This window comes from Gymnogyps californianus, chromosome 8 (genome assembly GCF_018139145.2).
Source record: "Gymnogyps californianus isolate 813 chromosome 8, ASM1813914v2, whole genome shotgun sequence".
NCBI lineage: Eukaryota > Metazoa > Chordata > Aves > Accipitriformes > Cathartidae > Gymnogyps > Gymnogyps californianus.
Genome location: NC_059478.1, coordinates 7,729,305 through 7,755,483, shown reverse-complemented (window position 1 = coordinate 7,755,483; position 26,179 = coordinate 7,729,305). Strand labels below are relative to the sequence as shown.

Here is a 26,179-nt window from a genome sequence, read left to right as displayed (position 1 = left end):
AAAACACGAACAATGTGAATGATACACAGCTTCTCCCTTTAATACACGTTTGCAATCTGTAACAGACTAGTTCGTTAGCATTTAGTTAGTATGTTATGTAATGGTTGAGGTATTTGTAATAAAAACAGTCTATTTCTGTTAGCCTGTTCTTCATAGACATGAAAGCTGTCTTCATCTGATTTTTATTAGGACTTCATCTTCCTCTGCTCTTTATACATTTTTTAAGACTTCTGTGCACTCCATTTCACCAACACGTACACAGTATTATTTCCTCCCACCTCCTCACACAAATCTCAGCTTTTATTTTTACACCTGCTTTCACCCACGAAAAGTTTCTACAGGGTTTTGTGAAACTCAGACCCGAAAAAAAGTGAGGGCATGAAGCTGAGCTAAGAAAAAATTTCCTACAGAAGATGAACAACTGGTTCTACCAGTAAAACACCACTGGCAGTCACGTCATTACAAGCCCAACATCCATCCCCAACTAGTGGAAAGGTGGTGCATTTTCAGGGCAGAGGGTTTTTTTTCCCCTCAAACCCTCCATTACTGTATACGGCCTCTGAAGATGTCCCACTCTTCCTTCAACAGAAGGAAGAGGAATGCTTTTTCTTCACTCACATCTCCAATACACTACACAAGGCTTTATTCCTCTGCAAGAGCACACTATGCAAGGGTTTAATCTTTCTGTAAGAGCTACCTTTTTCTTTTTATCTCCACATCTAAGCCTCTTATCCACACCACCCTTATATGGTATTTAGACCACATTTTCCACCCTCTCTCCACTTCCACATCGCTCCCGTTAGTTAGCCTGGAAAACATTCTGGAACAAAGGGCTTGCACTTTCAGTAACCTAGGACACCTGGCTGAAGTCAACCCCATACAACATACCCACTGCTTTGACTTACATTCTTTCTCTTAATTGACATATAGCATTCATTCAAACAGAACAGAACCTACACGAGAACTCCCTTCTGAACTGCATCATCTTTTCCTTGCTCATTGTGGCCTGTTTCACTTTCCCTAGTAGACTTCAGGATGTAGGGAAACAGGACCTACAGAAATTGCGTACCATAAATCTGTACCATCAAACAAGGACTCCACCAACCAAGTTAAAACTGTAGACTGATGTAACTATTTTGCTCTACTTATGAAGTCTAAATGAGAATAAAGAAATTAAAATTGCTACCAAACTGCAAAGAGACAGAATATTTATATTAGCAAGACTCACAGAAGTGACTGTGTATTGATTTATATGTATTTTACAAGCTATTATTTACCAAAGCAATAAACTTTATGCAGGAAACATACATACACTAAGTCAGGGTTCTAGATGACAGAGACACACACAGAGGCCATAATCCTAGTCTGCACACACAAGCACTGGCCTATGAGAGAACGAAGTTCTCACTTCAGTTTAAAGAGCCACCTTTTAAGTACACATCTCCACCAAAGCGGTCATACTCCTCACCCACTGAGCACAATATTCTGATGGACAAACCGCCTTTTCACTGAACATTCACCAAGTTCAAAGAAGTCCCAAAACTTTGAGATTCCTTAGTCCCAAGGAGACTGCAGCAGAGTTGCACTAAAACACCCCAAAATTAACCTTGAAGAAAACTTCTCTAGAATAATTCAAAGAAAACTGACAGCCACTCAGCTCCTGGCAGACAGTATTAAACGGTAATCCTTTTGTTTCTCACTGATGGACAAATGAGATCATGTCCTGTTTCCTCCCCGCTTCAAAAGCAGTTTCTTGTCTGAGCAGAGCTCTTAAGACTAGACAACGGGTAGGCCTGATGCTTCACTGCAGAAGAAACAAAGCTATTAGAAATTACAGTCCTGTTCCTTCTGTTGGAAATAATGCTAATTTCTACTAATGCACCCATCTGACCCCAGTAATCAAAGAGCGACAAGGAAAAACGGTCCTTCCTCAATGATACAGAGTTCAAGACCTTTCACAAAGCAAGAAGCTTACAGAACACACGTGAGACACGAAAAGGAAAGAAATAGAAAAACCAAAAAGTTCCATTCAATGCCCAGCACCACACTCTCATGGATGCTCCCCGTCCCCAAAAAGAGGGCCTGAACCGGAAACTATCTGGGCCATCTTTAGCCCCAAGGTTTTCAATCCCTGCATCCCTCGGTGATGGCTCCCATTATGCCCACTGCAGACCAGCTGCCTGAATTTTAGCCATGTCATCTCACCATGCTCTCACCATCCTTTAAGCGCTATCAGTAAGTACACCTCTGACTCTGCTCACCCCACTCCTACAAATCTTGTCGCTAGGAGCAGAAACAATATCTTCCTGAATGGTGCTTCACTCAGTCCTACATCAAACAACTCAGGAACAGCCTTTTACTGTACATCTCAAGATCTGTGGATGAATATTTCAGAGTTAGAAAACCAAAGCGCCATGCCCCGCATGTGCCTCCAGCATCTCGTAAGAAAAGGCTCCCCTTCCCCGCGTTTCTGGAGGAAGAATCACAGCCACAAAGTGAGCGCAAACGCACGAAGGGGGCGGCACGTTTCTCGAGTAATCTCCCTCGAGAGAGAGAGAGGGAAACCTGGAGCCGTTAAAAAAGAAGGGGGGGGGGGAACGGGGGACAGGAGGCAGAGCGGGAGAAGAAAGCAGCACACCCGCAAGAGCGGCCCTCAGCCGCCCCCACCACAGCAGCCCCCTCCCGCCGCCCCCGGGCGAGGCCCGGCGCTGTGCCCGGCGCGGGGCGCGGTCGGCCCCAGGCGGCGATGCGGTGCGGTGCGGTGCGGCGCGGCCCAGCGGCGCGGGGCAGCCCGGCCTGCCCGCCCGCCGCGGGCCCAGCGCCGCGCCGCCTCCCTCCGCCCGGCCGCGGCGGGCAGCGGGGTGCCGGCCCCCGGGGGCACCCCCTTCCCCGCCGGCCGCAGGCCCGCCGCCGCCGCCAGGCCGGGCGGAAGCCGCCCCCGCCCGGGGCCATGCGGCGCAGGCCGCTCGCCCGCTCCCCCGGCACCGGTCCGCGCCGCAGGCCCTGCGGGGCGCTGCGGAAGAGCGGAGACGCCGCCGCTTACCTGGCGCGCAGCGCGGCGGTGCCGGCGCTCCGGCCTCCCCGGGGGCTCCTGGAGTCGGCGAGGCCGCTGCCGCTCCCGGCGCCGCGCCGCCGCGCCTCAGCCGCTTCCACACAGGGGCCAAGATGGCGGGCGGCCAAGCCGGCGCCAACGACGTCTGACCTCACCGCGCCGCGCTGCGCGCGCGCGCGCGCGCGCACCCGCCCGCCGGCTCCGCCCCCGCGCGGCCGCTCGCGTGGCCACGCCGTGCCGCAGTCGGGCGGGCGCGCGGCGGCCGGCGCGCCCCCTGGCGGCGCGGGGCCGTTCCCCCTCCCGCCCCTCCCCCCCCGCCCCACGCGTGGGGATCGGCAGCGCCCTGCGCCCGCTGCCGCCGAGCGGGAGCTCCGTCGGGACACGGGACACGACGGACGGCTGGGGACACGCTCTCCCGGGGGGAATGGCTGCAGCCCGCCTGCAAGCGCGCAGCGCCCGTCCACTGGGTTTGCAGCAAAATCCCCAGGTGAAGGCACCCGCGGGTGCGTGGGGAGGCTCTGCCTTCTTCCCGTGGGCTTCAGGGTTCCCCGCAAGCCTGAAGCTGCTCGGGCAATGGTGGGGACGCTCGCCCACCTGGATTTGTCACTGTATATATTATTTCTTAGGACGGGGCTGTCCCCTCTGCCACGACTTGGGGTACTGAGTCCACTTGACCCCCCCCCACTGATAATAAACCATTAATAAAACCATCAGAGAAGACCAAATCCATGAGGTTTATTTGTGGCTCCCTACTTCATGTCCCAAAAGTTACCAAACACAAAGATCTCTACAGTTAGTGTTTCAGAAAAATCTCAAGGTGTTGTGGGTCTTGCTGAAATCTTATGGAGGAAGCTCTGAGCAAGCAGGGGGGGAGGAAGGCTGGCCCTGTGCACACCAATCCATCCCAAAATGGCTCTTCCCAAAAGTCCTCTGGAGATTCTGCCTGGTGCTGGTGCAACACGGGCACGGATTGCGGCAGGTTTGGGGTAAACGCTCCGTACGGCCCTTGGTGGGTGTGAAACATCGGCAGGAGGAGGCCGGACACCAGACAGTGCCGGGGTCTGGGCTCCTGCCAGCGCTGGGCCAGCTCCAGCCCCGCTGACGGCACCTGGCAGCGGCACAGCTTCACACCGTCCCCAGCTCACCCGGGACCGGGTCTCACCAGGTTTCTTCTACAGCTGGGGACCTGCCCAGGGGCTCCAGCCCAGCTGGGGGTATTTAGAAAGCAGAAAACCTGCTGTGAGAGCCACTGGCAGGGCCAGGAGGCACATCCAGTGCCAGCCATCAGAGGAGTCATCCACCACCCGAGTTCTCAAGGGCTTCAGCGTCCGCTGCCACTGAGTCAGAATGGCGTCTCTGGCTCCGCTCCACTTCCCCCGTCCCACCAGTCGGTACTGGTATGGTGTGCAGGGGCCGAAGAAGACAGCCAGGGCCAGCCGGGGGTCCGTCAGGAGCAGCCTCAACACGCTGGGCTTTACACCAGCACACGAAGCAATTTCATCAGTGTAGCTGATAAAACTTATCTTCAGGTTCTCCCTCTCAGATGGATTCCTTCAATGGGACGTAAAAGAGACAAAATCAAATAGCATCATCTCATCTCAGGTTCCCAGCTCCACAGAAAGCAAAAGCTCTGGGCTCAGACATCGGCCGAGCCCTGGTCTCCAGGGCCAAGCTCCCTCAGCCCCAAATAAAGGCACCGAAATAGCGTCTGTGGGGTTGGTCCTCAGCAGTTACCTGGGGCAGGGAATAGGCAGAAGCTTGTTTTGTCTCTGCAGCTTAGTTGTGGCCTCAAAAACGGTTCTAGCATAATATTGCCATTGTTGTAATGCCACAAATACCCACACTATGTCCTTCCCCAAGATTCACAGGTGTGGATTTGGCCAATTTTGAGAGGCAGAGGAGCAGACATTCACAGATAAGGCTGCCAAGGGGACTGGGAAAAACTGGGAGATGCAGAAAGCTTCCCATGCTGGAGGGACCTCCAGGATTTTTCTGCTTGAGTCCTCATCTCGCTCACAGAAGGGAGGACGTGTGCTGAATCTGCTTCAGCAAATTTGGGACAACCTCGAGTTTGTCTCCGTTGCACCTCACACTCCCATATTTCTGTGTAACAGCGTCATGTCTGCAGTCGCTGGGGCTCCTGATGACAATCCCCGTGGCTCTGTTTTGTCCCAGCTTTTCATCAGTGTGTTATGAGCCAGCTCTGCCTTGCTGGCAGACCTAACCTAGCCTGCACCCCGCCTGGCCTGAGGTCCCCGCCTTGCTCCCGAAAGCTGCTGCAAGGCAGCACATCCACCATCACCCATCCCACGGCCTTGAGGACACGTCTCGACCTCCTGTAAAATCCCAGTGCCAACAAGATAGGATGTTAACTCCCATGTACACAACGGATGCGTTCCACCCTCGTCTAATACTCATCCTGACCTGTCAAAAACTGCCACCAAACTGTCCCCCACCCGCATCGCCTGGCTCCGATGGAGTTTCTGGATGGGGCTTGACCCTGACCTCAGTGCTCCCTGCTGCCTGGATTTGGAAGGGAGAAGCCACAAGATGGCACCCTTAGCCTGGAGGAAACCAAACCTCCATCTTGACATGCTAGGAATAAGGACGTGGCTTGGAGGCCTGGCGGAGGGGACCTGCAGGTCCTGAGTCTTGCCATAAGCTGCTCCAGAGCACTGTGCCCTTGGTGTCTTGGTCCGTCATCCACAAAGGAGCCACAACAGCATTTCCCCACCTCGCTACGGGTGGTGAGGGAATAAACGCATCCAAGAAGAGTTGGGTGTCCTAGGCGGGTCCCTCCCACGACTGCCATAGGGCCCCCCTTTCCCTGGGATTATCCCGGTATATGGTGCCCATCGCACCCCGAGCGCAGGAGCATCATGCACCTTTTGACCGGTGGCTTCTTCTTCAAAACATCAGCCATCATCCTGCTGGTGGGAGGGAGCTTGTTCCAGCCTGAGAAGAGCAGAGAAACCAGAGACCTCCAGCAGCACCTTAAGCTGAAAAGTTCACCCCCTTCCCATGCTTCCAGCCCCTTTACCAAGAGCGTTCTTGCTTGCTGGTTACGGCAGCATGTGTGGAGCAGCAGGGATATGGGGATGCGGTTGTGGGGCAGAAGCTACGGTGCTACTAATGCCTGTGGCCACCACGGGCACTGCGGCAGGAGCTGAAATATGCCCTGGGCTCCGTGGACAGCAGGTCAGGCTGCCCCAAACCTCCCACCCCAGCAGATCCCCCCATCCCTGCACCCCATCTCCCACCTGCAAAGATCCCCGTCACCCAGCGAGCCTGCATTTCTGCTCCCACCATCACAGAGCCGGTCAGCTGGACTAAGCCGATGATGGCCAGCGTCGGCTTTTCCAGCTGGGGAGGGAAGATACGTTTATAGAGGGAACGATTATCGTCAAAGAGGCTGCGAACCGACTCTTCGAGGAAGGGAAAAGAGAAGATGTAGCCTGTGGCAAAGAGCACCACATCGATGTTTTCTTCGGTTGTCCCGTCTTCAAAAACAGCAGAGCTTTCGGTGAACTCCTTCACATTTGGCTTCAACACAACGGTTCCAGAGAGGAGGCAAAATGGCAGCTCTTCATTGATAATTATCTTAAAGTTGGAGCTTGCAGGTGGAAAAGAGGACAGCAATGTTAGCATCTGGGAGGGACCCAAAACGTCTTTTGTGGCCAGAGTTCCCCTCCAATGGTTTGCTATTCCACAAATATCCCCTGAAGTTAAAAACTGAGCATTTCACCCCATTAAAACCCCCTGACCAACCAACAAAATAGTCAGAAAAAACACCTTTTAGTGGAAGCCAAGCCATAGTTCGCATGGTTAAACCGCGAATTGAACTTCCGAAACCTGATCCTCTTTGTGAGGGCTGACGGGAGAAGCCAGTCGAGGAAGTGGTTGAAGCGGGTGGTGTGGACCATGTCGAAGGGGAAGCCGTGGTCTGAGACCCGGCTGAACACCCACGTGCTGCTCCTGGTGCTGAGGAACACCTGGGGGAGAAGGCAGGTCTCAGCCTCCTGCCCAGACATCTTGTTGCTGGTTTTGCCCTGAATGGCAAATCCCATCTCCCGCACTTGGGAGCCGAGAGGGTTAACCCCAGGGAAGGAGATAGTGTCCTAATGAACCGAACAGCTTGTGGTGGCTTCTGCAAAGTTCCCACAGCTGCTGAATGGCCACTCCTCAGGTGGCCCAAACTCTCCAGGAATTGCAGAGCTTCTTCAATTGCCCTCAGTTTGAAGTGCTATTTATTGAGAAACCTGGTGGGCAAAGCTTCCTGCGTATACCCCGAGCTACTGGCTCTGGTGGTCCCTGGCCGGGCTTGGCCCCACCACGGAGCTGTACCTTCGCAGCCACGCGGCTCAGCTCCACGGAGAGGTCGCCGCCGGTGTTGCCAATGCCGACCACGAGGACCCGCTTTCCCCGGAAAGCCTCCACGACTTTGTATTCCCGGCTGTGGAGGTACTGGCCTTTGAAGCGAGTGTCGATACCTAGGCAGAGAGCAGGGAGCATCTCCTACTGCCAGATACATCTGCTTGCCCCAGCCTCATGCCTGGACCCTTTGCAGCCCCCGACCTTCCACCTCCCACCTCTGCTTGCAGCTGAGAAGCCCGTGGAGGTCTTGGCTCCCTGGGTGATGCCACCCTCCTGCACCTCCTCGGCTCGGTCCTGCTTTGCAAATTCTCATGCAAGAGCCTGGCTGCATCTTTATGAGGTGTTTTTCCCTTTCCTGGGAATGCTCCCCGCCATTCCTACAGGGTGAGGGTCCTGCCTGCCCCAGCGCGGGGGCTTCGTGGAGCAGGCAGGCTCGCAGAGGAAAATGCAGCCAAGGGACCCATGGGTGCTGGGTGAAACCCCGGGGGGCAGCCCCATCCCACCCCGCTGCTGAGGCAGGGCTTACCTGGGAAAGAAGCCAATGGTAAGTAGGGCTCCTGGTAATGGCCGGTGCAAACCATGACGGCATCGAAGATGTGCGACTCCTGGACACCATCGGTCTCAGTGACCACCTCCCACTGGCCCGAGGTGGCGAAATCCGGGCGCTTCGCCACTCTGAGAGCTGTCGTCTTGCACCAAAGCCCAGCAAAACAGCAGTCAGGGACTGCACCATGTTTTGGAGAGGACCTGCCTGCAAAGGACTGGGGCTGCTGGGGGCAGGCTGGGTCCCTGGGGAGCTGCATGTCACCTCTGAAGCTGTTAAATCCCACCCTGCACCTTTCCCCTGGTCATGGCGTTGAGGAGGGGCATGCACCAGGCAGCCCATGTTCGAGCAGACTAATTTAAAACATGGAGCCAAAAAGGCTGCGTTCAGGATGCAAAAGGCACGTGGTCCTCATGGGATCACAGCCAGCATTGTCCCGTCCCACCTGGGTGATGCCCTGGTATCTGCAGCCGCTGATGGCTCTTCTCCCCGTGACGTTTGGGGTCCCCACTCACCTTGAAGCGTATGTGCCGCAGGAGGTCAAAGTGCCGGGCGTACATCCGAAAGTACTCCAGGAGGAGGCTGTGGGGTAGGAAACTGGGAAAATCCTCTGGGCAGGGGAAGTCGCTGAAGCAAGACATCTCCTTGGAGGTGTTGGTGATGACTGAGTGGTACACGCTGACCCGCCCGCCATCCATGGAGTCCTGTGTGAAGCCAGTGGTGCTGTTTGCAGGTGTGCGGGGAAGGACTTTCTCCCCTCAAAGTATCTGAGTATTTTTCCTCCTTGTATTCGGGTACAAGGAATAAACCAGGACTAGCACTTGGTAACCATGGCTTCTGCTCCCTCCATCTCCTTCTCCACCTGGGAGTCAGGGGGAGCCCCATGCCTGGGACAGGGACGGTCCCTGAGGGCCACCCTTTCCTCTTTGCTGCAGGCAAAGGGCATCTGAGGGAGGGGACAAAGCCAGGGACAATCCTCCCCGCGCAGGCAGAGCCCACTGACCGTGTAGCGCCAAAGCCCCCCGATGTCCTCGCTCCTCTCGAAGCAGGTGGGCTCCAGCCCCTCGTCCAGGCAGCACTTGATGGAGGCCAACCCGCCGACCCCGGCCCCGATAACGGCCACACGCCGCACCATGCTGTCCTGCAGCAGGCAACGGGCTGGCGTGCGAGGAACTGGAAATAAAATAGCCCAGGGATTAGCAGAAACACCAGTCCCTTCCTCCCATCCCCAGCAAAACACCCCATGTCTTCTCTGGCTACAGGTGTCCACAGAGGAATACCGTCCTTGCAGAAAGCCATCGCCAGCTCCTGACTCGAGTGTTACAGACGGACACTGCTCGTTACCCTTCCCGCTGTGCTAAGCCCACACCAAGGGCCCAGCAATTCCTTTCCTGCAGGTGGGGGAAAAGGAGGCACTTTTAAACCTCACTGCATTGCTGCTTCTATTTATTCCCTTTCCTGGCCCAAACCAGGGCATGCAAAGAAGGGGAAGGGGCTCGCAGCTATCTGCTTCTGCCTGCACAAAGGGATCCTCCTGAAACCTTTTCAAGAAACAATTTCAGCTAAGCTGGCTCGTTTTCATGCTTTCCTTTTTAATTTCCCATTAAAGGGCATTCTCTCAAAAACAAAAAGACTTTATAAAAAAAAAAAAAAGTGATGCCTGACTGAGCAGGAGCATGGCACAGTGATTCAGAAGTTAGACAGCACCGTGAAACTGTGGCTGGGATTACAGAATATACAAAAGGTAAGAAACCCAGGAAACGCAGGGTATAAATGGGAGGAACTCAAAGCTCAGGGCGTGTAAACTGAGCTGCACCAAGCTTAACTGGAAAACAAAGAAACCAGGAAAAAAAATGAACCCACATGAACTTTGATTAGATAACAAACACTCCTACTGCTGAGTCTGAAGAAAGAGTCATTTATAACATTTTTTCTACCCATTTTGTGTCAAGAAATAAGTTAACATAAACAGGAACTGGAGGAAACTGCAGAGAGCCAGGGAAAAATGAGGGAAGCGCAAAAAAACCCCTCTGCATCCAAAAGCCCAGCCTGAGCTGCTCCTTGATCTGCAGGAACAGGGCAGGACATACCAACACTTGCTCGCCCCCCGTTTCCAGAGCCTCCCTTGGCTTTGGGAAAGGGTAGTGATGTGCCCAAGGTGCTAAAGTCACCCCTCTTTTCCAGCGCTGCCTACAGATAGCTTTGCTCCGGAGGTTCCCCACGACACCCCCTCTCCACCCGCCAGCAAGCAAGGCGAAGCCAGCGGCGAACCCCAAAACCCCTGAGAGCTGGCTGCCTGCTTTTAAATCCTGCAAAACCCACCCAGAGAGAAGCGAGGATCAAACCTTGCAGGGTAGCGCTGTACCTTCGCTGCTTAGGCTTCGGCCGAACTTTGCTTCACATTTCTCTAGCCACAGATTTAAAGGAAAGGTTGAAGTCCGGGCAACTCGCTGTGGCTCTTGCACCACTGACCTTTACACCCACGCTCCCCAGCTCTGCTGTGCTTAAATGTGCTGGCAGAAAGATCTCAACCTCCCCATGGCGGTGCCAGGTGGAAATCTGGACCGTAATCCCAAGGGGGCCGCTCTTGCAAGGACTCCCACGCTGCAGCTTACTGCTGCCCCAGCCCTGGCAGCATCTGTCCCCACCACGTGCTGCCTGCGCTGGGCAGGCGCTTGGTTGGCATCCCCGGGAAGTCAGCAAAGCACACTCCCGTTGCCTGCACGCCAGCAGACAGCATGGACGGAGGACATGGTGCACAGTGCAGCCTAATTTTTGGTGGTCAGTGAAAGCCCTTGCAGCCCTAGGCTTGTGGGTTGTCCGCGGCACCTGCTGGCATGGCCCCAGCCCAGGCACGGGATCCCCCAGCTCTTCCCGTGCACACAGGGAGACGACGAGGCAGCAGCCTGCAGCACAATCCTGCCACAGCAGATGAAATTTTATTGATTGAAAGTCTCTCCGTGTACAAAACGAAGGCCCAGGATTGTCCGGTGGTGGGGAGCGCAGGGAAGTGGAGCTGGGAGTGCTCAGCCCCGCAGGGTACCAGCCCCAGTCGCAGGGGTGACAAACCACTGCAGCCAGGGCCCCTTCACTGGAAAGATGCACCAATTTAACCCAAACTGGGATTTTTGGGTGGTAGGGTTTAATGTTGGAAGAAGGGACAGCCTGATCTGTGTACCCAGCCCAGATAACCCCTGGCTGGACTAAAGACCCCAGTTCCCAGGTGATTTGGGGCAGGGCTGGGCACTTGTGCTCCTTTCCGTCTGCGACACCCAAAGCCATTTTTGCTAGTCTTGTCCTTGCTGCATCCTGGCCAGCATGGTCCAGGCACGGCCGTGCCACACAGCCGTGCTCTGCTTATGGCAGCAGGGAGGAGAGCAGCAGAGGGGCGATAAATGCTGGGGGAAGGCTGCCATCCCCAGCTAATCATGTCTGCAAAGCTGTGCTTGGGGGTGAGCTGGAGCAGAGAGGAGTTTGTGCTGCTGGTTAAAGTTTTAAATTTGTTGCGATCTGCTGAAATCCCTTTCCCCCTGTCCCGTGGCACTCTGTGGAACTGTCTGACCTAAGGTAACATCCTAAGGACAACAAAAAACCTAAACAGACTCTAAAATCTACTGAAAACCGAAAACCAGGGCAGCCAGGAGCAGGAGAAACCCCACCACAGTCAGGAGAGAAGGGCAGAGGCTGGAGGAGCCAGCGGGGACTCGTGTTCTCCTGGGCTTCAGGGTCCGGTCCCACTGGGTGAGGATGGCCTGGCGTGCCCCCTCCCAGCACCCGGGGCCCCCCAGCCGGTACTGATAGGGGGTGCAGGGGCCAAAGAAAATGGTGAGGGCCAGACGGGGGTCTCTGCAGAGCAGCCCCAGCACGCTGGGCTTGGCGCCGATAAAGGAGGCGAGCTTGTCCATGTAGACCACACAATCGGTTTTGAGGACTTCGTCGAAGGACAGACCAAACCTTAATGAATTGGAGAAGAAAAAGAGGTGGGAGAAGGATTGGTGTCAGTGGGGCTAAGAGGAACTGAAGGTCAGATCCTCTGCATCCATGTTGTTATTGCATCCGAACGCAACTGGGTTCCTCTTAGGAAAGGACTGGGCGTACGTGCAGTGGGAACCAGGGTCTGTCTGGGCCCGAATCCTGCCCATGACACAGCACGTGTAAAGCAATGCTGGCTCTGGTATACACCTTTCTCACACACATCAGTTGGTCCTTCACTTCATCACCCACAAGTTGTATCTGGACCCTCTCTCTTCACTTTGGTGGACCTTTTCTAAAAGACTTTGTCAAACCAGTTTTGTTTCTTTGTTTGGTTGGTTTTTTTAACTAGTTTCCCTTTGCTCTCTGCACAGGAGTCACGTGCAGCATGAGAAAGGCGGCACGCTTTAGTTTCCTTCACATCCGTTTCCACTGAGTATTGCAAAAATGTGTGGTGAATTGAAGAATTGCTCCCAGTTCACTTTCCCTGCAGAATTCACCACTTCATGTCTCCACCTTCAGCTGTCTAACCTTGTATTGTACAGCAATTGTTCTGTGCAATTCTGTATTTCACCCCTCTATACCTTTCCTACTACAGCAATCTAGATGAACCATGCATTAATATATTGCCTAGTTTCCTGGTTTTCTCTCATTCATTTCCCAATAATTCTTAGCCTCTGATTTGATCTTTTGCCTGCCCATGAACTATGCGTCGATGTGCTGAGACACCTATTCACAGTGATTCAGATCCCCGTGCTGAGAGGTGAGACAATTTGTACGTACACCTCGGGTTGGCTTTTTTTAACCCTGCTGAATTACTTTGCATTTTTTACCATTAATTTCTCTGCCATTTTATCTCTCAGTCCCTGGCACGCTTCCCCAACTCCCAAGCAAGCTTTAGTCTCGACTACCCTGAATTAATTTCAACAAGCAAAATATCAGCATCAAATCAAAGGTTACATTGGCTCAGTGCAAGTGAATAAGGGGGTGGCTGGATCTGGGCATCCCCCCCTTGCCTCCGCTATAGGAGCAGGGAGCAGCCGCAGAGTGTGAGCTGTGTTGCTGCTCCCCAAACTCCAGGGGCTTTTCAATCCAATGGAAAACCTTCAGGGCTCCAGGGACTGGCTTACCTTTGCACTTGGTTTTTCTTCTTCTCGTTTACTTCCTTCTCCATGACAGACTGAGGAGGCAACTGACACAAGCCTAGAAAAGAGGAGAGAGTCCTGCAGAGTTTAACTCCCGGGGGGACTTGGGAACTCATTCAGCAATGCAAAACGTGGGAAGCCCTTCCCTGGGAGGGCAGGAAAGCCTCATTGATGGATTTAGCTGGGCAGTGGCAACTTGCCAGAGACTAGCCCTCCATGGTAGCACGAATTCACCTACATTTTTTCCTGCTCTTACAGATTTGTGCTGTTGGGGCACAGGCAGATGATGTGGGGTGAGATGGGCCATGCAAGCCCCAGAGAGCACCATCCCAAAGAGAAACCCCAGAGCTCTCCCAGCTCTGTGGAGGAGCCTTGATGCAGCCCTCCACACCAGCCCACTGGGAGGTTATTATTATTATTTTTATTTTTATTTAAAAAAACAAACAATAAAAAACACCAGTAGGTTTCTTTCCTCGCATCAATAATGACAAATAATTCCTCTTGTGGGGCAATGGGACTCTTCTCTGGTAGTCATGGTGGACAAACAACCCTGTCCCTTCAAGAGCAGTGAATTCTGCCAGGATGGATCCACCACAGTATCTTAAAGACAACTCTTACCTGTGCATCCAAGTTTACATATCCATCTCTGTGCTCTGACTTCTAAAATATTTTAGAGAGAAAATATTGTCCTGAACAACATAGTTTAGACCATGGTTTGCAGGCTCAGGTGCAGGACTGCACATCAGCTGAGTCACAGTAAGGAACAGAGTGCATGCTCTCAGCTTGCAGCAGGTGGGGTACAAAGCATTAGCTTAAAAGCATCAGCTTAAAGGGCAAAAAAAAAAAATGATTTAAGGTAGATGTCATGAACTTGCATGTACTGCATGCATGAACTTGGACCAATCATGCACTCATGTTGCTGTAGCTCAGCTGAAGTGAAATAACTTGGTGTCCTGGTTTCGGCTGGGACAGAGTTAACTTTCTTCTTAGTAGCTGGTACAGTGCTGTGTTTTGGATTTGGTGTGAGAATGATGTTGATAACACTCTGATGTTTTAGTTGTTGCTAAGTAGCGCTTATCTTAAGTCAAGGACTTTTCAGTCTCCCGTGCTCTACCAGCAAGCAGATGTGCAAGAAGCTGGGAGGGAGCAGAGCCGGGGCAGCTGACCCGAACTAGCCAAAGGGGTATTCCATACCATGGAACATCATGCCCAGTATATAAACAGGGGGGAGTTGGCCGGGAGGCGCGGATCGCGGTTTGGGAACTAACTGGGCATCGGTCAGCAGGTGGTGAGCAATTGCATTGTGCATCACTGGTTTTTTTCTCCGCCCCCCCCCCTCCTTTTTTTTTTTTTTGTGTTCCTTTTCATTACTATTATTATTATGTTTCATTATTACTATTGTTAGTATTATATTTTACTTAGCTATTAAACTGTTCTTATCTCAACCCACGAGTTTTACTTTTTTTTTTTCCTTTTGCTTTCCTCCTCCTCACCCCACTGGGAGGGGGAGGGGGAAACGGCTGCGTGGTGCTGACTGGGGTTAAACCACGACACTTGGGAAGTCTGAGCCCTTGTCCTTCCCCTGTCCACTTCAAGAAGTGAGCTTCTTAGCTCTGGGCTCTCCAAGGACAGAAATCCCTCTTGGTGCACAGAGGGGACAAGACGTGTCCAGTCTGAACTGCATTTTGGTACACAGGAGAGCTCACGTTAGCTTTCCTACCTTTGAAGACGCGGGTCACCCAGCGTGCTTGCATCTCTGTCACGGGCATGATGCCTCCTAACGGCTTGATCAGCCCAAGGACGGCCAGGGTGGGCCTCTCCAGGTGGGTCGGGAACACGTATTTGTAGAGGGACGCGTGCTTGTTTTCCACCTTGACGACTGCTTCTTCTAGGAATGGGAAGGAGACGTTGTAGCCTGTGCAGAAGACGACGATATCGATGGGCTCCTCCTCAGGGCAATTGTGGAAAACAACCGAGTTTTCCTTGAACTCCTTCACGCCCGGCTTGATGGTGATCCTCCCCGTCAGGATGTAGCTTGGAAGGTCGTCATTCACCACGGGCTCGCGCACCAAGCAGCTGTGGAGAGCCAAGGGGCTCTGAGCGTTGGAGACCACGAATAAGCCCTGCCAGTGCCCCTGCTCCTCCTCCCCCTGGAGCCTCCAGCCCCACAACCTCCCCGTGTCATTTGCTCTGAGCAAACAGCCCTGCCTCCCCCCTCTCCAAAAACTGACATGTTTCACCCTTGCACCAATGTCACCCTGTCCCACAGCCTGAGTCACTCGTGGACATCTGCCTTCTTCCTCCATTCATTCAATTACTCTTTAAACCATCTCTTTTCAGAGCTGATCCATGCTTTAAGCCTCCCTCCTCCTCTTTTCCCAGGGATCCTCATGAAGAAAACTCCTCTGGTCTTTCCTGGGCTTTTCCAGCATACTCCATCTCACACCACCTAAGGGGGCTACGGCTTATCTTTTCCCACTGGGCTACAAACTCCCCGCTGGAGATCACCCCAGTCTGGGCTTTGGTTGCTGCATTGGTTGATGTTGGTTGTTGGAGATCTCCTCCCTGCCTGCAGCACAAGCCCTGTGACACCACATGGGATGGGAGCCACTAAGAAGTACCTCTTCTCTGGTTGAACGCCATAGTCTTCATGATTGAACCACTGGTTCACCCTGTAGTTCATCAACCCCCATGAAAGGGGTCCAGGGAGGCTGTTTCTGATCAGGCTCATAAGGCGAGTGTTGAAAACCATGTCCCATGGGTAGCCGTGGTCAAACACACGGCTGAGCACCCAGGCACCTCGTCCGGTGCAAACAGTCACCTGGGAGAGAGTGGAGAATCAACGATTCGGCTGATGAATTTGCTGCTTTACCTTTATAAAGTAACCCCAGAGGGGCATGGCGCAGACAGCTACACAATGAAAGAGCAGCAACCGCATCTTTAAGACCTCTTGGCAGCTGGAGATGGAGGTGAAACAGGAGAGAAGAGAACAACCAGCTTGCTTTCAGGGTAGGTTTTTGACCAAGAAATACAGGTTCAGAAATACTGTTTGGACACCATGCAGGGTAAACCCAGCTTGCCCTCCCTGTGGTGATGGCAAACTGAGCTATTGCCCCCAGCATCACCTTCCCCGCACCCCTGGGGTGGCTAGGTCGTGGTACCTTCGCGGCTACACGGCTGGCCTCCACCGCGATGTCCACTCCTGAATTGCCCATGCCGACCACGAGGACACGCTTCCCCTGAAACACGTCGGGATGCTTGTACTGCCGGCTGTGAAAGTACTGGCCTTGAAACCTCTTGATGCCTTGGGGAAAAAGAAACAAAGCTTTTAATTACTTGAGCATTTGTGGGTTTTGTTGGGAGAACTGGCATAGAAACAATCCAGATGGCACAAGGAAGGAAGTGCAATCACTGGCCGCCAGGGACTCAGGGAGGTCCAGCCCTCCATCCCACGCACACGGAATCGGTGCTTCCTCTCCAAAATGGGGTCTCACGCATCCCTGGGCAGCAGCGAGCAGGGGCACATGTGCTGGGTGGGACTTGGAAGACAGTTATGTGCAAGAGCTGTGCGGGTACAGTCTCAGGATTCAGCCTTTACCAGATGGGGACGCAAAGGTTCAGCAAAGCCAGTAAACCTCTCCTCCTGTCCTACAAGTGGCTTCAGAAGCACTTGATAAAGCTGATGACAAGGCAACCCTCTCTATGCTGAGAACTGGGAAGACTCATCACAGCAGTGATGAATACAACCCTGTCAAAGATGACGGAGCTTCACTGAGAGGACCTTGTCCCATCTCACATACTGTGTGGACAGTTTCGCCGAGGCTAAACCACCCTACCTTGGAAGTTTGCTCTGAAGTGTCCCCTGCCTGCAAAGACAAAGATGATGAAGCACGAGGATGTATTGCTGTTCATGCCAGGAGGTTTGAAAAGCAGAAGCAAGAAAAGGAAGGAAGCACTTTCCCCGAGGAACCGCTAACCCTTCTCCCCCCAGCCCCTGGAAGCAGGTAACTGCAGGCAGCCACATACTGTACCGGGAAAACAGTGCAGGGGGAGGAATGGCTCGGAGAAATTGCCGCTGCAAACCATAACGGCATCGAAGACGTGCGATGTCTGCTTCCCGTCCGCCTCCGTGACCACGTCCCACTGGCCCGTGCTGGCAAAGTCGGGGTGTTTCCGGATGCTGACAACGGTGGTCTGAAACATGGAAGCAAACCGGAGTCACAGCCGGTGCCCAGCATACGCAGGGAGCGGGGCAGTGCTGGGACACCCATCACTCACCCCAAATTTGATGTGCTCCCGGAGGCCGAAGCGCTCAGCATAGCGCCGGAGGTAGTCCAGGAGCTGGGCATTGGGCAGGAATACCGGGAAGTCCTCAGGGTAGGGGAAGTCAGAGAATGCCGACATCTCCTTCGAGGTGTTGCTGATGACTGATGGGTAGAGGCTTGGCCGGCCCGCCTCGATGTGCTCCTGGCATGGCACCCCGGGGTGCATCAGCCCTGCGCCCCGGGGTGGGGACCATCTCTCGGCTCCCCTTCCCCTGGTCTCAGGGAGCGCAGCCAGGAGAGGACAGCACCCAGCAAGCTCTTGCATCCCTTCCCCACCCGCTGGAGCCCAGCTCGACCCTCTCCCCAGCCTGCAAAGCTGCCGCTCCTGTGGGAAGGAGGATGGGCACCGCCGGCTCACCATGTAGCGCCAGAGCCCCCCGATGTCCTGGCTCTGCTCGAAGCAGGTGGGCTCCAGCCCCTCATCCAGGCAGCACTTGGTGGCCACCAGCCCGCTGACGCCCGCGCCCACCACTGCCACGCTCATCCCCGCCATCTCCACCAGGATCCCGGGCTGTGAACGGGGCTTAACCTGGGAAAAATCCCGCAGACAGTCACCACCCTCCCAGGGAGCAGCTGCTGGCACAATCTCTGTAGGGGATTTCTCTATATGCCACCCCCAAACCTTGCATTCCCTTTATCAGCATTGTGGGCTCTTAATTTACAAGTTAGATTAAATGTCTTTAAATCTCCATTTTCTCTCTCTCTCTCTCTCTCTTTTTTAAAAAATAAATCCATCCACTTTTACAGTGCACTTGCCAGGCTGCTTCCAAAACCCTGCAGTTGCCCTGGAAACTCACTTTGAAAGTACGTAGTTAAGCCACAACTCACTGCCAATTTTTATTTACAGGCTGTGTTTAAACTATCCCTCCTTATCAGTCTTGCAAGTATTTGTATTTTATCTTTGGAGATCTGCCCCTGCCTTTCTTAGAAAAGAAAACAAAATGTGCACCGGGGCTATTCGGTCTCTGCATTACTGATTGGGTCCCGTCCCCCATCCCCAGGGAAGACACCGCTGACATTGACACGGCCACCGAGGCCGACGGAGGGGCTGCGGGTGTAGCACACGTTGGCTTTAGGGATGCTTTTGTGTCTGTCTCCCAAAGCCACCCCGCTGGGGAGGTCTGGGTTGGACAGACAGGCTGTTGCAGGGCTGCAAACAGCTCGACCCCGGGGCTCGAAAGGCAGCAGCCCCCGGGCTGACGTCCAGCCCTACGAGGCTCCCAGGGCTGCAGTGGGGATGATGGACCCGAACCCTTCTTGATAGTGCTGGGCAATGAAACAAGGGATGATGGTCAGGCGCTGTGGCTCGGGCTGGACATTGCCAGAGCGGGGACCACCACGCAGGTGGCCTGGGGGTGCTGCTGCAACCCCTGGTTTAACCCCAGTGCCGGCGGGGAGCACCCTGCCTGCCTGAGTTATTAACCTGGTGTACCGGGACAGCACTACGGCCAGTTGGCACCGGCTCCTCTGCCCCAAGAAGCACTTTCAGCTTCCACCAGACACAGAGGATGGTGTATTCGTCCGAAAACAAAAAAAAAAAGTCTTCAGCAGAAAAATGGGGTTGGACGCAGTATTTTCTAAAAAACACCAAATTCCCCATGAACAATTTCAACTTTCAGTAGGAAGGCAGCACCTAATGAATACTCTGCTTTCCAAGGTTGGAATGAAAACTAGACTTTTTCCTTTTTAAGCGAAGAAAGCACTAGCATAAGCTGCTCATCGTTAACTGTTGGGGGGAGGGGGGGGTTTGCATGGTGGGAGTTAACTTATATCACAAACATCTCCCAGCTACGTACGCTATTTAATTCCCTACCCTGCAGAGAAGGTAAAAATAACCTCTGGGAAACACTGTCTCTGCTACCCCATGGCTGTTTCTGCCACACTTTCCATACTGTACCTGCAAGTATTCATAGCAGCTCACCTCAGAAGTCTCAAGCCATGAGGTGTTTGCGTAGGGCAGGGAGGGATGGAAGGGCTTCGCAGCCCCCCAGGGACACTTACCTCCCAGCATAGGCTTCCTGCGCTCCGTCTCGCCACTGCGGGGAGAGCCCCTCTTGCTCCCGATTTATAGGCGAGACGCGGCGCTTTGGCAGAGGCAGGGGAGGGTGGGTGGCTCCCCTGGCACGGCCACCCCACTCCCACAGCGGTTGCACAACCGGGGTTTGCAGCGGGAGGAGTGGCTGGAGTCTCCTGCTGTCGTGTGGGGTGAGCCGGACAGCCCGGCTGCTGATCCCTAAAGGGGATCGAGTGGGTGGGAGAGACCGGAGTGGTCCAGATGTGTCCCGCAGTCGTGCAAGGAGGACCCATGTGTGTCGGGGTGGCTCCAGCTGTGGGATGTTTTCACTTGCCTCATGGCTGCCTTCCAAAAGGGAGCCGAAGCGGCCGACGGACAGCGGGGTTTTGGCAGGACTTTGCACTCAGGGCACCTTCCAAAAAAGAGCTGGCTTTGCGGTCACTGCTGATGGGGCATGGAGGCTGCATCGTGCCATCGGCCACACGTACAGCTGCCGGCAGAGGGCAAGAGGCTCCTCATGCAAATTGGTAGGGCGTGAAATGGCCACAAACACCGGTGTACCAAAGTCCTAAGCACAAAGAAAGTGGAAAAGTTAGCTGAAATATCAGTGCAGGACATAGCACCCATCCAGGTATCTCCCAACGGTAAATGATCATGGAAATGAAGGGGACAAGGGTAGCTTTGGACAGGGCTTTACCCCCAGCTACTCAATATCTTTAGGGGTGACTGGTAAGAAAGTATGAAATCTCTGCAAATGAATACAGCTGGACACAGAGGCCACGGAGAGACAGTTGATAGAGGACTGGGTCTTTAGGAAAACCAGTGTTTAGAAAAAGACATAGCGATGTTTGTGCCATGGGGGTGACAGCAGATAGCTCACTGAGGCTCTGCAGTGTGAGCGCAGGGGACGTGGTGAAAGCTGCCGGCCCCATCAATGTATCACCTTGCCACTGACAAAGGCGCTCCTGGAGCGATGGGCCCAGATTTGATATCAGCTCTTTAAGCAGTTTGAATAACCGAGGCGGCTGCAAGGGAGGGGGAGAAAAACCCATCCGAGGTCTGCAGAACAGAGGGTGGTAAATAAAGCGGCTCCACCCAACAGAGACATCTGCTCAGAGCCTGCGTTCAGATCTACAGAGGCACAAGATGGGCCCGTAGCTGGGAGTTGAAACTAGAAGTGGAAATAAGATGCACATTGGTAACAAGGAAGGTAATTAGCCATAGGAAAAGTCTGCTGAGCTTTGTGGTGGACCCAGGCACTTGAATAAAACACGTTTGGTTCGTGGAGGGACAGGACTCCCCGTCCCTGTGCTGGGGCACTGCTGGGAGTACGGCAGCCTGGGCTGCCACCCATCTGCAGCACCGACAAAGAGACATCAGCCTTCTCGGGCTTCCCTACCCCAGCATCTCCCACTGTTTCTGCCCAATGCCTGGCTCCTGGGTTTGCCCCTGGGAGCACACTGGGCTCGGAGCACATGCCTAGTCTGGGGCTGGCTTTGCCGGCCATGCTCCAGCACAGCTCGGTGAGTGGTGGCCAAGAGTGACGTGCTTGCAGGGGCTGGAGCCTGTGAAATCGAACTCAATCATTTGAGTTCAGGTTTCAGACCACTGTCAGCAGCATGAAGAAACATTCAGATTTTGCTCTCCCAGGCCAATGGGACATGGTTACCGAGGCAAATGGGCAACAAGCCTTGCACATCTTTGACGCTGTTGGGGTTTGCACAGGCTACGTCTTCCAGCTCTCCCTCCCACTGGACTCTTCTCCAGATGCACAAAACCTTGCACCTGCAAAGATGCTTGCCAGCACTCAGCAAAAAAGAGTAGGGAATCGACAAAGGCAAATATTTTGCTCTTTGTATGCTCCTGCTTTTCTGGGTTTCCCAGCAGGCATCCAAGTGACTCGCAGTTAGAGGGACACTGTGGCAACTTCCCAGGAGTTGTGTTAGTGCTTTTGGGAGGGCAGTTCAGGGAAGCTTTCTAAAAGAACAAGTTGTATTTTGGTGTAGATGAGCTACTGGCATAGAAATGGGGCCAGATGCCTTTGCTGCAGCTGCTTACAGCAGCGGTGGCTCTGGCCATCCCTGATGGGGAATCTGGTCTGGAGGTGCAGGACGAGATACAGTGAGTGGTACCACATGAGTCTAGGGTAGAAACACCTCCAAAGCCTCAGTGCCCTGGGATTAAAACTCACTTTCCTGTGATCTGCCTCAGGTCTGTGGTGTTCCCCTCCACACATACCCCTGCGATAGTCTGGACCAGGTACGCAGAACAAACTATTAGCGGAGCTGGACAGTGCGCTAGCAGGGAGGTAATTACTGTAATTATGCACATGCATGCCCAGGGCGCTGAAAAGCCCTTGGAAACACACAGGGCAATTCTGGTGGCTTTACTCACCTCTGCTGCTGGCACAGCAGGGGATGGCATCCTGGGACCCATCTCTCCAGCTTCTCTCGAGGGACACTCTGTGCAGAGCAGAGCAGAGAAGAGAATAGACTAGAATAGACAACACATCAGTGGGTTTTTATATGTTCTCAGGGCTGGAAAAAGCCTTCATGGCTTGACATTCAAGCAGAGCATCCCTTGGTATCCTTGGGCCAGTCCCCATGAACTTCTGTTGTTGCAAAGAGAGGAGCGGACATGGACGCAGAGGTCCCTGTCCCCATTTCTGAGCAAGCGGGATCTGCTGCCACCCCGTCGTGGAGGGCAGGGGGACCCTGCCATCACCGTCGTGCACACAAACTGCTGGAAGAAATGGGCTTTCACCAGGGGATAGAGTGAGGCCAAGTTGGGGGCACATAATTTGGGGAACTGTTTTATCACCTTCCCTCTACCCAGCCTGGGACACCAAACAGCCGGGTTTGTCCGTGTCCTCACATGCTGGGTCACAAGCCCCGTTAGATGCCAGGGGTGTATCAGTCATGGGGGACCACGGGGAGAGCCAGGAGCAGTAAATAACTGGTGGTGGCTCAGGTCGAGAACCAGGAGCAGGATGCTCACACGCCTGCCCGCTGGTGAGCCCCTTCTCCCCTTGAGAAGCAAAGCTCCCTGGCACCGTGGCGCAAGCCTGGGCTCTGCAATGGGCTTTTTATCTTTAAAGTAAGGGGAAGGAGAAACTTAATATATCCATTTAGTCTTAATCAGATGGGAAAGGCACCTTCTCTGCAAAACTCTGGCACTAGTTTTATCATCTCTGTTTAAAATAACACTTTAAGCCAAGGAGGGGCAAATCTATGTACAAACAAGTCTCAGCACAGCCTGCTTTGCTGTTTTCTAGGCTTGTGTGAGCAGCTTTTGGTGTGTGTTATGGTGAAGGGGGACAAGAAAAAGAAAAAAAAGTGGAGTTTCTTGCTAAGCCAGTCTCTAAGCAAAGCAGGGTGCTCACCATCAAGCAGCTGCTGCTGCCGCCACACATGCCCAGGAGCTGATAGGATGTGGGGTCTGGGCTCATCAGTGAAACACATACTTTTCCCCTCTCCAATATTATCACTGCCTCCCCTTACTGACCAGACGGCTTTAATCACCATTTCTTTACTGCACGTGGAGGTGAGGCTGCCCCAAAGGTGGCTGTTGCCTCCCACCGCTTCCCACGAGGCTGTGGGATATGGCAATCCATGAGGTGAATGGAGGCTGCAAGCAGCTGCTGGTGGAAAAAAAATGTATTTTTCCCCCCATTTCTTAGAGCCTGGATTTTGGCCCTGAAAAAATTGCTTATGCTTTGGCCCCAAGACCAAAAGGCAATTTCCTGCTTAAAAAAAAAAAAAAAAAAGACAAAACCTCTACCCCAAGCAGCAGGGGCTGTTTTCCTATTTACTTTACTATTCCCAGCACATAGAGGACACTGCCAGTGACAAACACTAGCAGGACACTTACGTTTCTTTTTGATCAGAGCTAGGTACATTCAATATCTTGAACTCCTCCTGAAACCTCTCAAGAGACATCACTGTTAAGGAGACCCAAAGGATGTGCCGGAGCAGACACGGGCTGTAGGAGCTGCTATGGGAGAGGGATTTGCTTGCTAGGCAAGGAGGTCTCTGCATGGAGGGCGCAAGCGTTTTACTCCAACATACGTGGCAAAGTTTAACCTGATTTAATAATAGGTCACCGTGTTTTCCAGGCATGTAACCTGTGGAATTTGTCAAGAGAAAGCTGCTGCCCTTGTTAAACCTATTGTGTTAATAAAGCCTGAAGAACTGCAGTTTTTGACTTCTTGCTTTTGGAGGGTTTAAAATGTACATTTAAGAGCTTCCCCAGACAACTGCTCAAAAATCTTCACAAGAACAACCCTGATGGACACATACGCCCTCCCTTGCTCGCCATGCCTTTGTAGCAGGTCTCAAAGCAGATAAACACATATGCTGCCCAAGTGCCATGGGAGATGCACCCATATAACACACAGCACTAGGAAGGGCTTTAGACCCTCCTCAGCGGTTCTGAGCCAAACCTCAGCGTTAAGGGGTCTCTCTCTGTCATTTCACAGGTAATAAAACAGAACCACTGCAGAGATTATCAGAGCAAACAGGAGTTACAGTTAAGGTAACTTGTAAGCAAATAATTGTAAGGAAGAGCTGTCTGGAGAGCACATGGTTAAGACGTGCACAGCCCAACCAGAAGGTGCCTTCCTGCCACCCCCCCACCAGGTGAAGTTATCCCTCAGCCTTCAAGGGTTTTCAAAAATTCAGTCAGTGCAGCTGACCCCTTTCTGTAAATATTGACCAAGCTTCCAGGCCAGGCAGTTTGAATGCTTTCAATTCCTGCCACCTCTCCGAGAGCATCTCCAGCAGAGGTGTGCCCGTGGCTGACGTTCCTGTCCCCCAGCACGGGGACATGGCAGCACTCCTAATTCAGACAGAGATGTGCTCCTGCACCACCCCAGCCTCCCACCTGGGAGCACATTTGTACATTTATTCCCAGAAACTAGTTTTTTTAAGAGGACAAACCCCCCAACACTAAGCAAGGCGCTACTCTCAGACCACTCAGAAGTACCTTGCTGAGGAGCCAGCACAGGCACTGTGGAGCTGCATTAGCTCACATCAGCTGGCAGATCTTCTTTCATCTCTGATAGCTTCACCAGACCCTAGGAGATAGGATGGGAAGGGATCTCAGGAACATCTGACCCATCTTCTCCTCCAAAAGCAGCTCTAACTGACCTTTACCACCTTGTTTCCTTCACCCATTTTAAAAACCTTTGGTGATGGAGACTCCAGCACCTCACACACAGCTTCATGCTTGCTTTTGGAGTGGCCGTCAAGTTTTCTCTTATCTCCACAGCAGAGACAAGCTGTTAGCTGACATTTGGAGATAACTGAGGAGATTTTGCAGCACCACTTCTCCATCAGTTTAAATGGGAACTTTCCAGATTAAATTGATAGAGGAGCTCTGACTGGCTCATGCCTTGGCTTGCTAATTGGTCTGAGAAGCTGCAGAGCACCCACAGGTGGTCCTGGGGCCTTGGGGCTGCTCAGCACCACTGAAGGTGAGCCCCACTGGCTGGTGTTTCCTATTTATATTCTGGAAATTATTTTTTTATGAGGAAATTGTTCTGCAGAGTATTGGATTATTTCTCTGAGAGCTTCACCCAGCTGGTGAGATCAGGGTTGGGAGAGGTCAGACCACCATGGCCAAGGCAGCCAGACTGCAAATAAGCAAATGGACTGATGGCACGAGAGGGTGGATGGCAGGAGGAGAGACAACAACACAGAATGGTGCAGCAAGGAGACGTGATGCTGCTGGGGGAGCTTGTGAGCCAAGCTCTGCCCCTTTTGTCCCCTCTGACTGGAAGGAGAAGTGACACATTGACCTCAGATGGTGGAAAGAAAAGAGCCTGGGACCTCCAGTTTAGTCCATACAACATGGATCTGGGAACAGGAGCGGTGACACGCAGAATAACCTGGCAATAGCTGCTCCTAATGAATATCTTGATCTGAATCAGACCTGGGACAGGCAAATCCTAAGACCAGTCACCCCATATCTGCCTTTTCTAAAGCAATACTGGCTCTCCAGTGCTTCCTCCTGGCAGAATTCACTGCCCTTTAAGGGACAGGGTGGTTTGTCCACCATGACTACCAGAGGAGAAGAGTCCCATTGCCCCACAAGAGGAATTATTTGTAATTATTGGGGCAAGGAAAGAAACCTACTGGTGTTTTTTGTTGTTTGGGTTTTTTTTAAATAAAAATAATAATAATAACCTCCCAGTGGGCTGGTGTGGAGGGCTGCATCAAGGATACCCAAGACATCCAGCAGTAGCAACGTCAAGTTGGCTAAAATTCTGGCTTTTTGCAGCAAACCGGTAATGAGTGAAAGTATCATGGGTGGTTACTGGTTTTGCGTGTGTAGAATAATTAATTGTTCGAATAGCAGAGGAAGGTGGAAGCTGGTGTAAAAGGAAACATGGGACGCATGTCTCTGCTCTGCAAAGGACTACCCCGTGGTAACCTCATTTGGAGAGATGCTGTTGGGTTTGGGGTTTTGGTCCCAGGGTGGTTTTGCACACATGAGAAGAGCTGCAGAACAGAGGAAGTCAAAAATAGGAGCTGGGTACAGCTTCCCCGTGATCCTCTGGCCAGCAGTAACACCCTGCAATCTGCCCAGGGAAGAGCGGTACAGCCAGTGTGCTCTCAGCAGCGCAGACACAGGCCGTGACCTCATGTTGGATAATGATGAGGTCATTCAACCCATTTTGCAGATGTAAGCCAGGCCCAGAGAGCCCCTGTGGTAGCCTGGCCCATGTCCATTTATTGACTGCCCCTGGGGAAA

The 26,179-nt window shown here is 53.1% G+C and overlaps 3 protein-coding genes across 3 annotated transcripts in view; all 3 read right to left on the bottom strand.

Annotated features, from left to right (window-relative positions):
• The window catches only part of PRRC2C (proline rich coiled-coil 2C), a 77,739-nt gene extending 74,639 nt beyond the window's left edge, over window positions 1–3,100 (bottom strand). Inside the window, exon 1 of the mRNA XM_050901200.1 lies at window positions 3,044–3,100. The gene's annotated coding sequence lies outside the window, so the exon portion shown is untranslated. The remainder of the gene's footprint in view (window positions 1–3,043) is intronic.
• Window positions 3,101–4,224: 1,124 nt separating this feature from the next.
• On the bottom strand, window positions 4,225–9,129 carry LOC127019232 (dimethylaniline monooxygenase [N-oxide-forming] 4-like). Its single transcript, XM_050901201.1, has 8 exons — window positions 8,974–9,129; window positions 8,486–8,674; window positions 7,953–8,115; window positions 7,397–7,542; window positions 6,845–7,044; window positions 6,313–6,665; window positions 5,938–6,007; window positions 4,225–4,603 (listed from the first exon to the last, which is right to left on the bottom strand). The coding sequence occupies exons 1-8, from the start codon at window positions 9,103–9,105 to the stop codon at window positions 4,225–4,227; spliced, it is 1,632 nt and encodes a 543-aa protein (XP_050757158.1). The 5' UTR covers window positions 9,106–9,129.
• Window positions 9,130–11,581: 2,452 nt separating this feature from the next.
• LOC127019059 (dimethylaniline monooxygenase [N-oxide-forming] 1-like) lies at window positions 11,582–17,506 on the bottom strand. The gene is made up of 7 exons (XM_050900972.1): window positions 17,366–17,506; window positions 17,119–17,281; window positions 16,249–16,391; window positions 15,709–15,908; window positions 14,808–15,163; window positions 13,073–13,145; window positions 11,582–11,924 (listed from the first exon to the last, which is right to left on the bottom strand). The coding sequence occupies exons 1-7, from the start codon at window positions 17,489–17,491 to the stop codon at window positions 11,582–11,584; spliced, it is 1,404 nt and encodes a 467-aa protein (XP_050756929.1). The 5' UTR covers window positions 17,492–17,506.
• Between the last annotated feature and the right edge of the window lie 8,673 nt (window positions 17,507–26,179).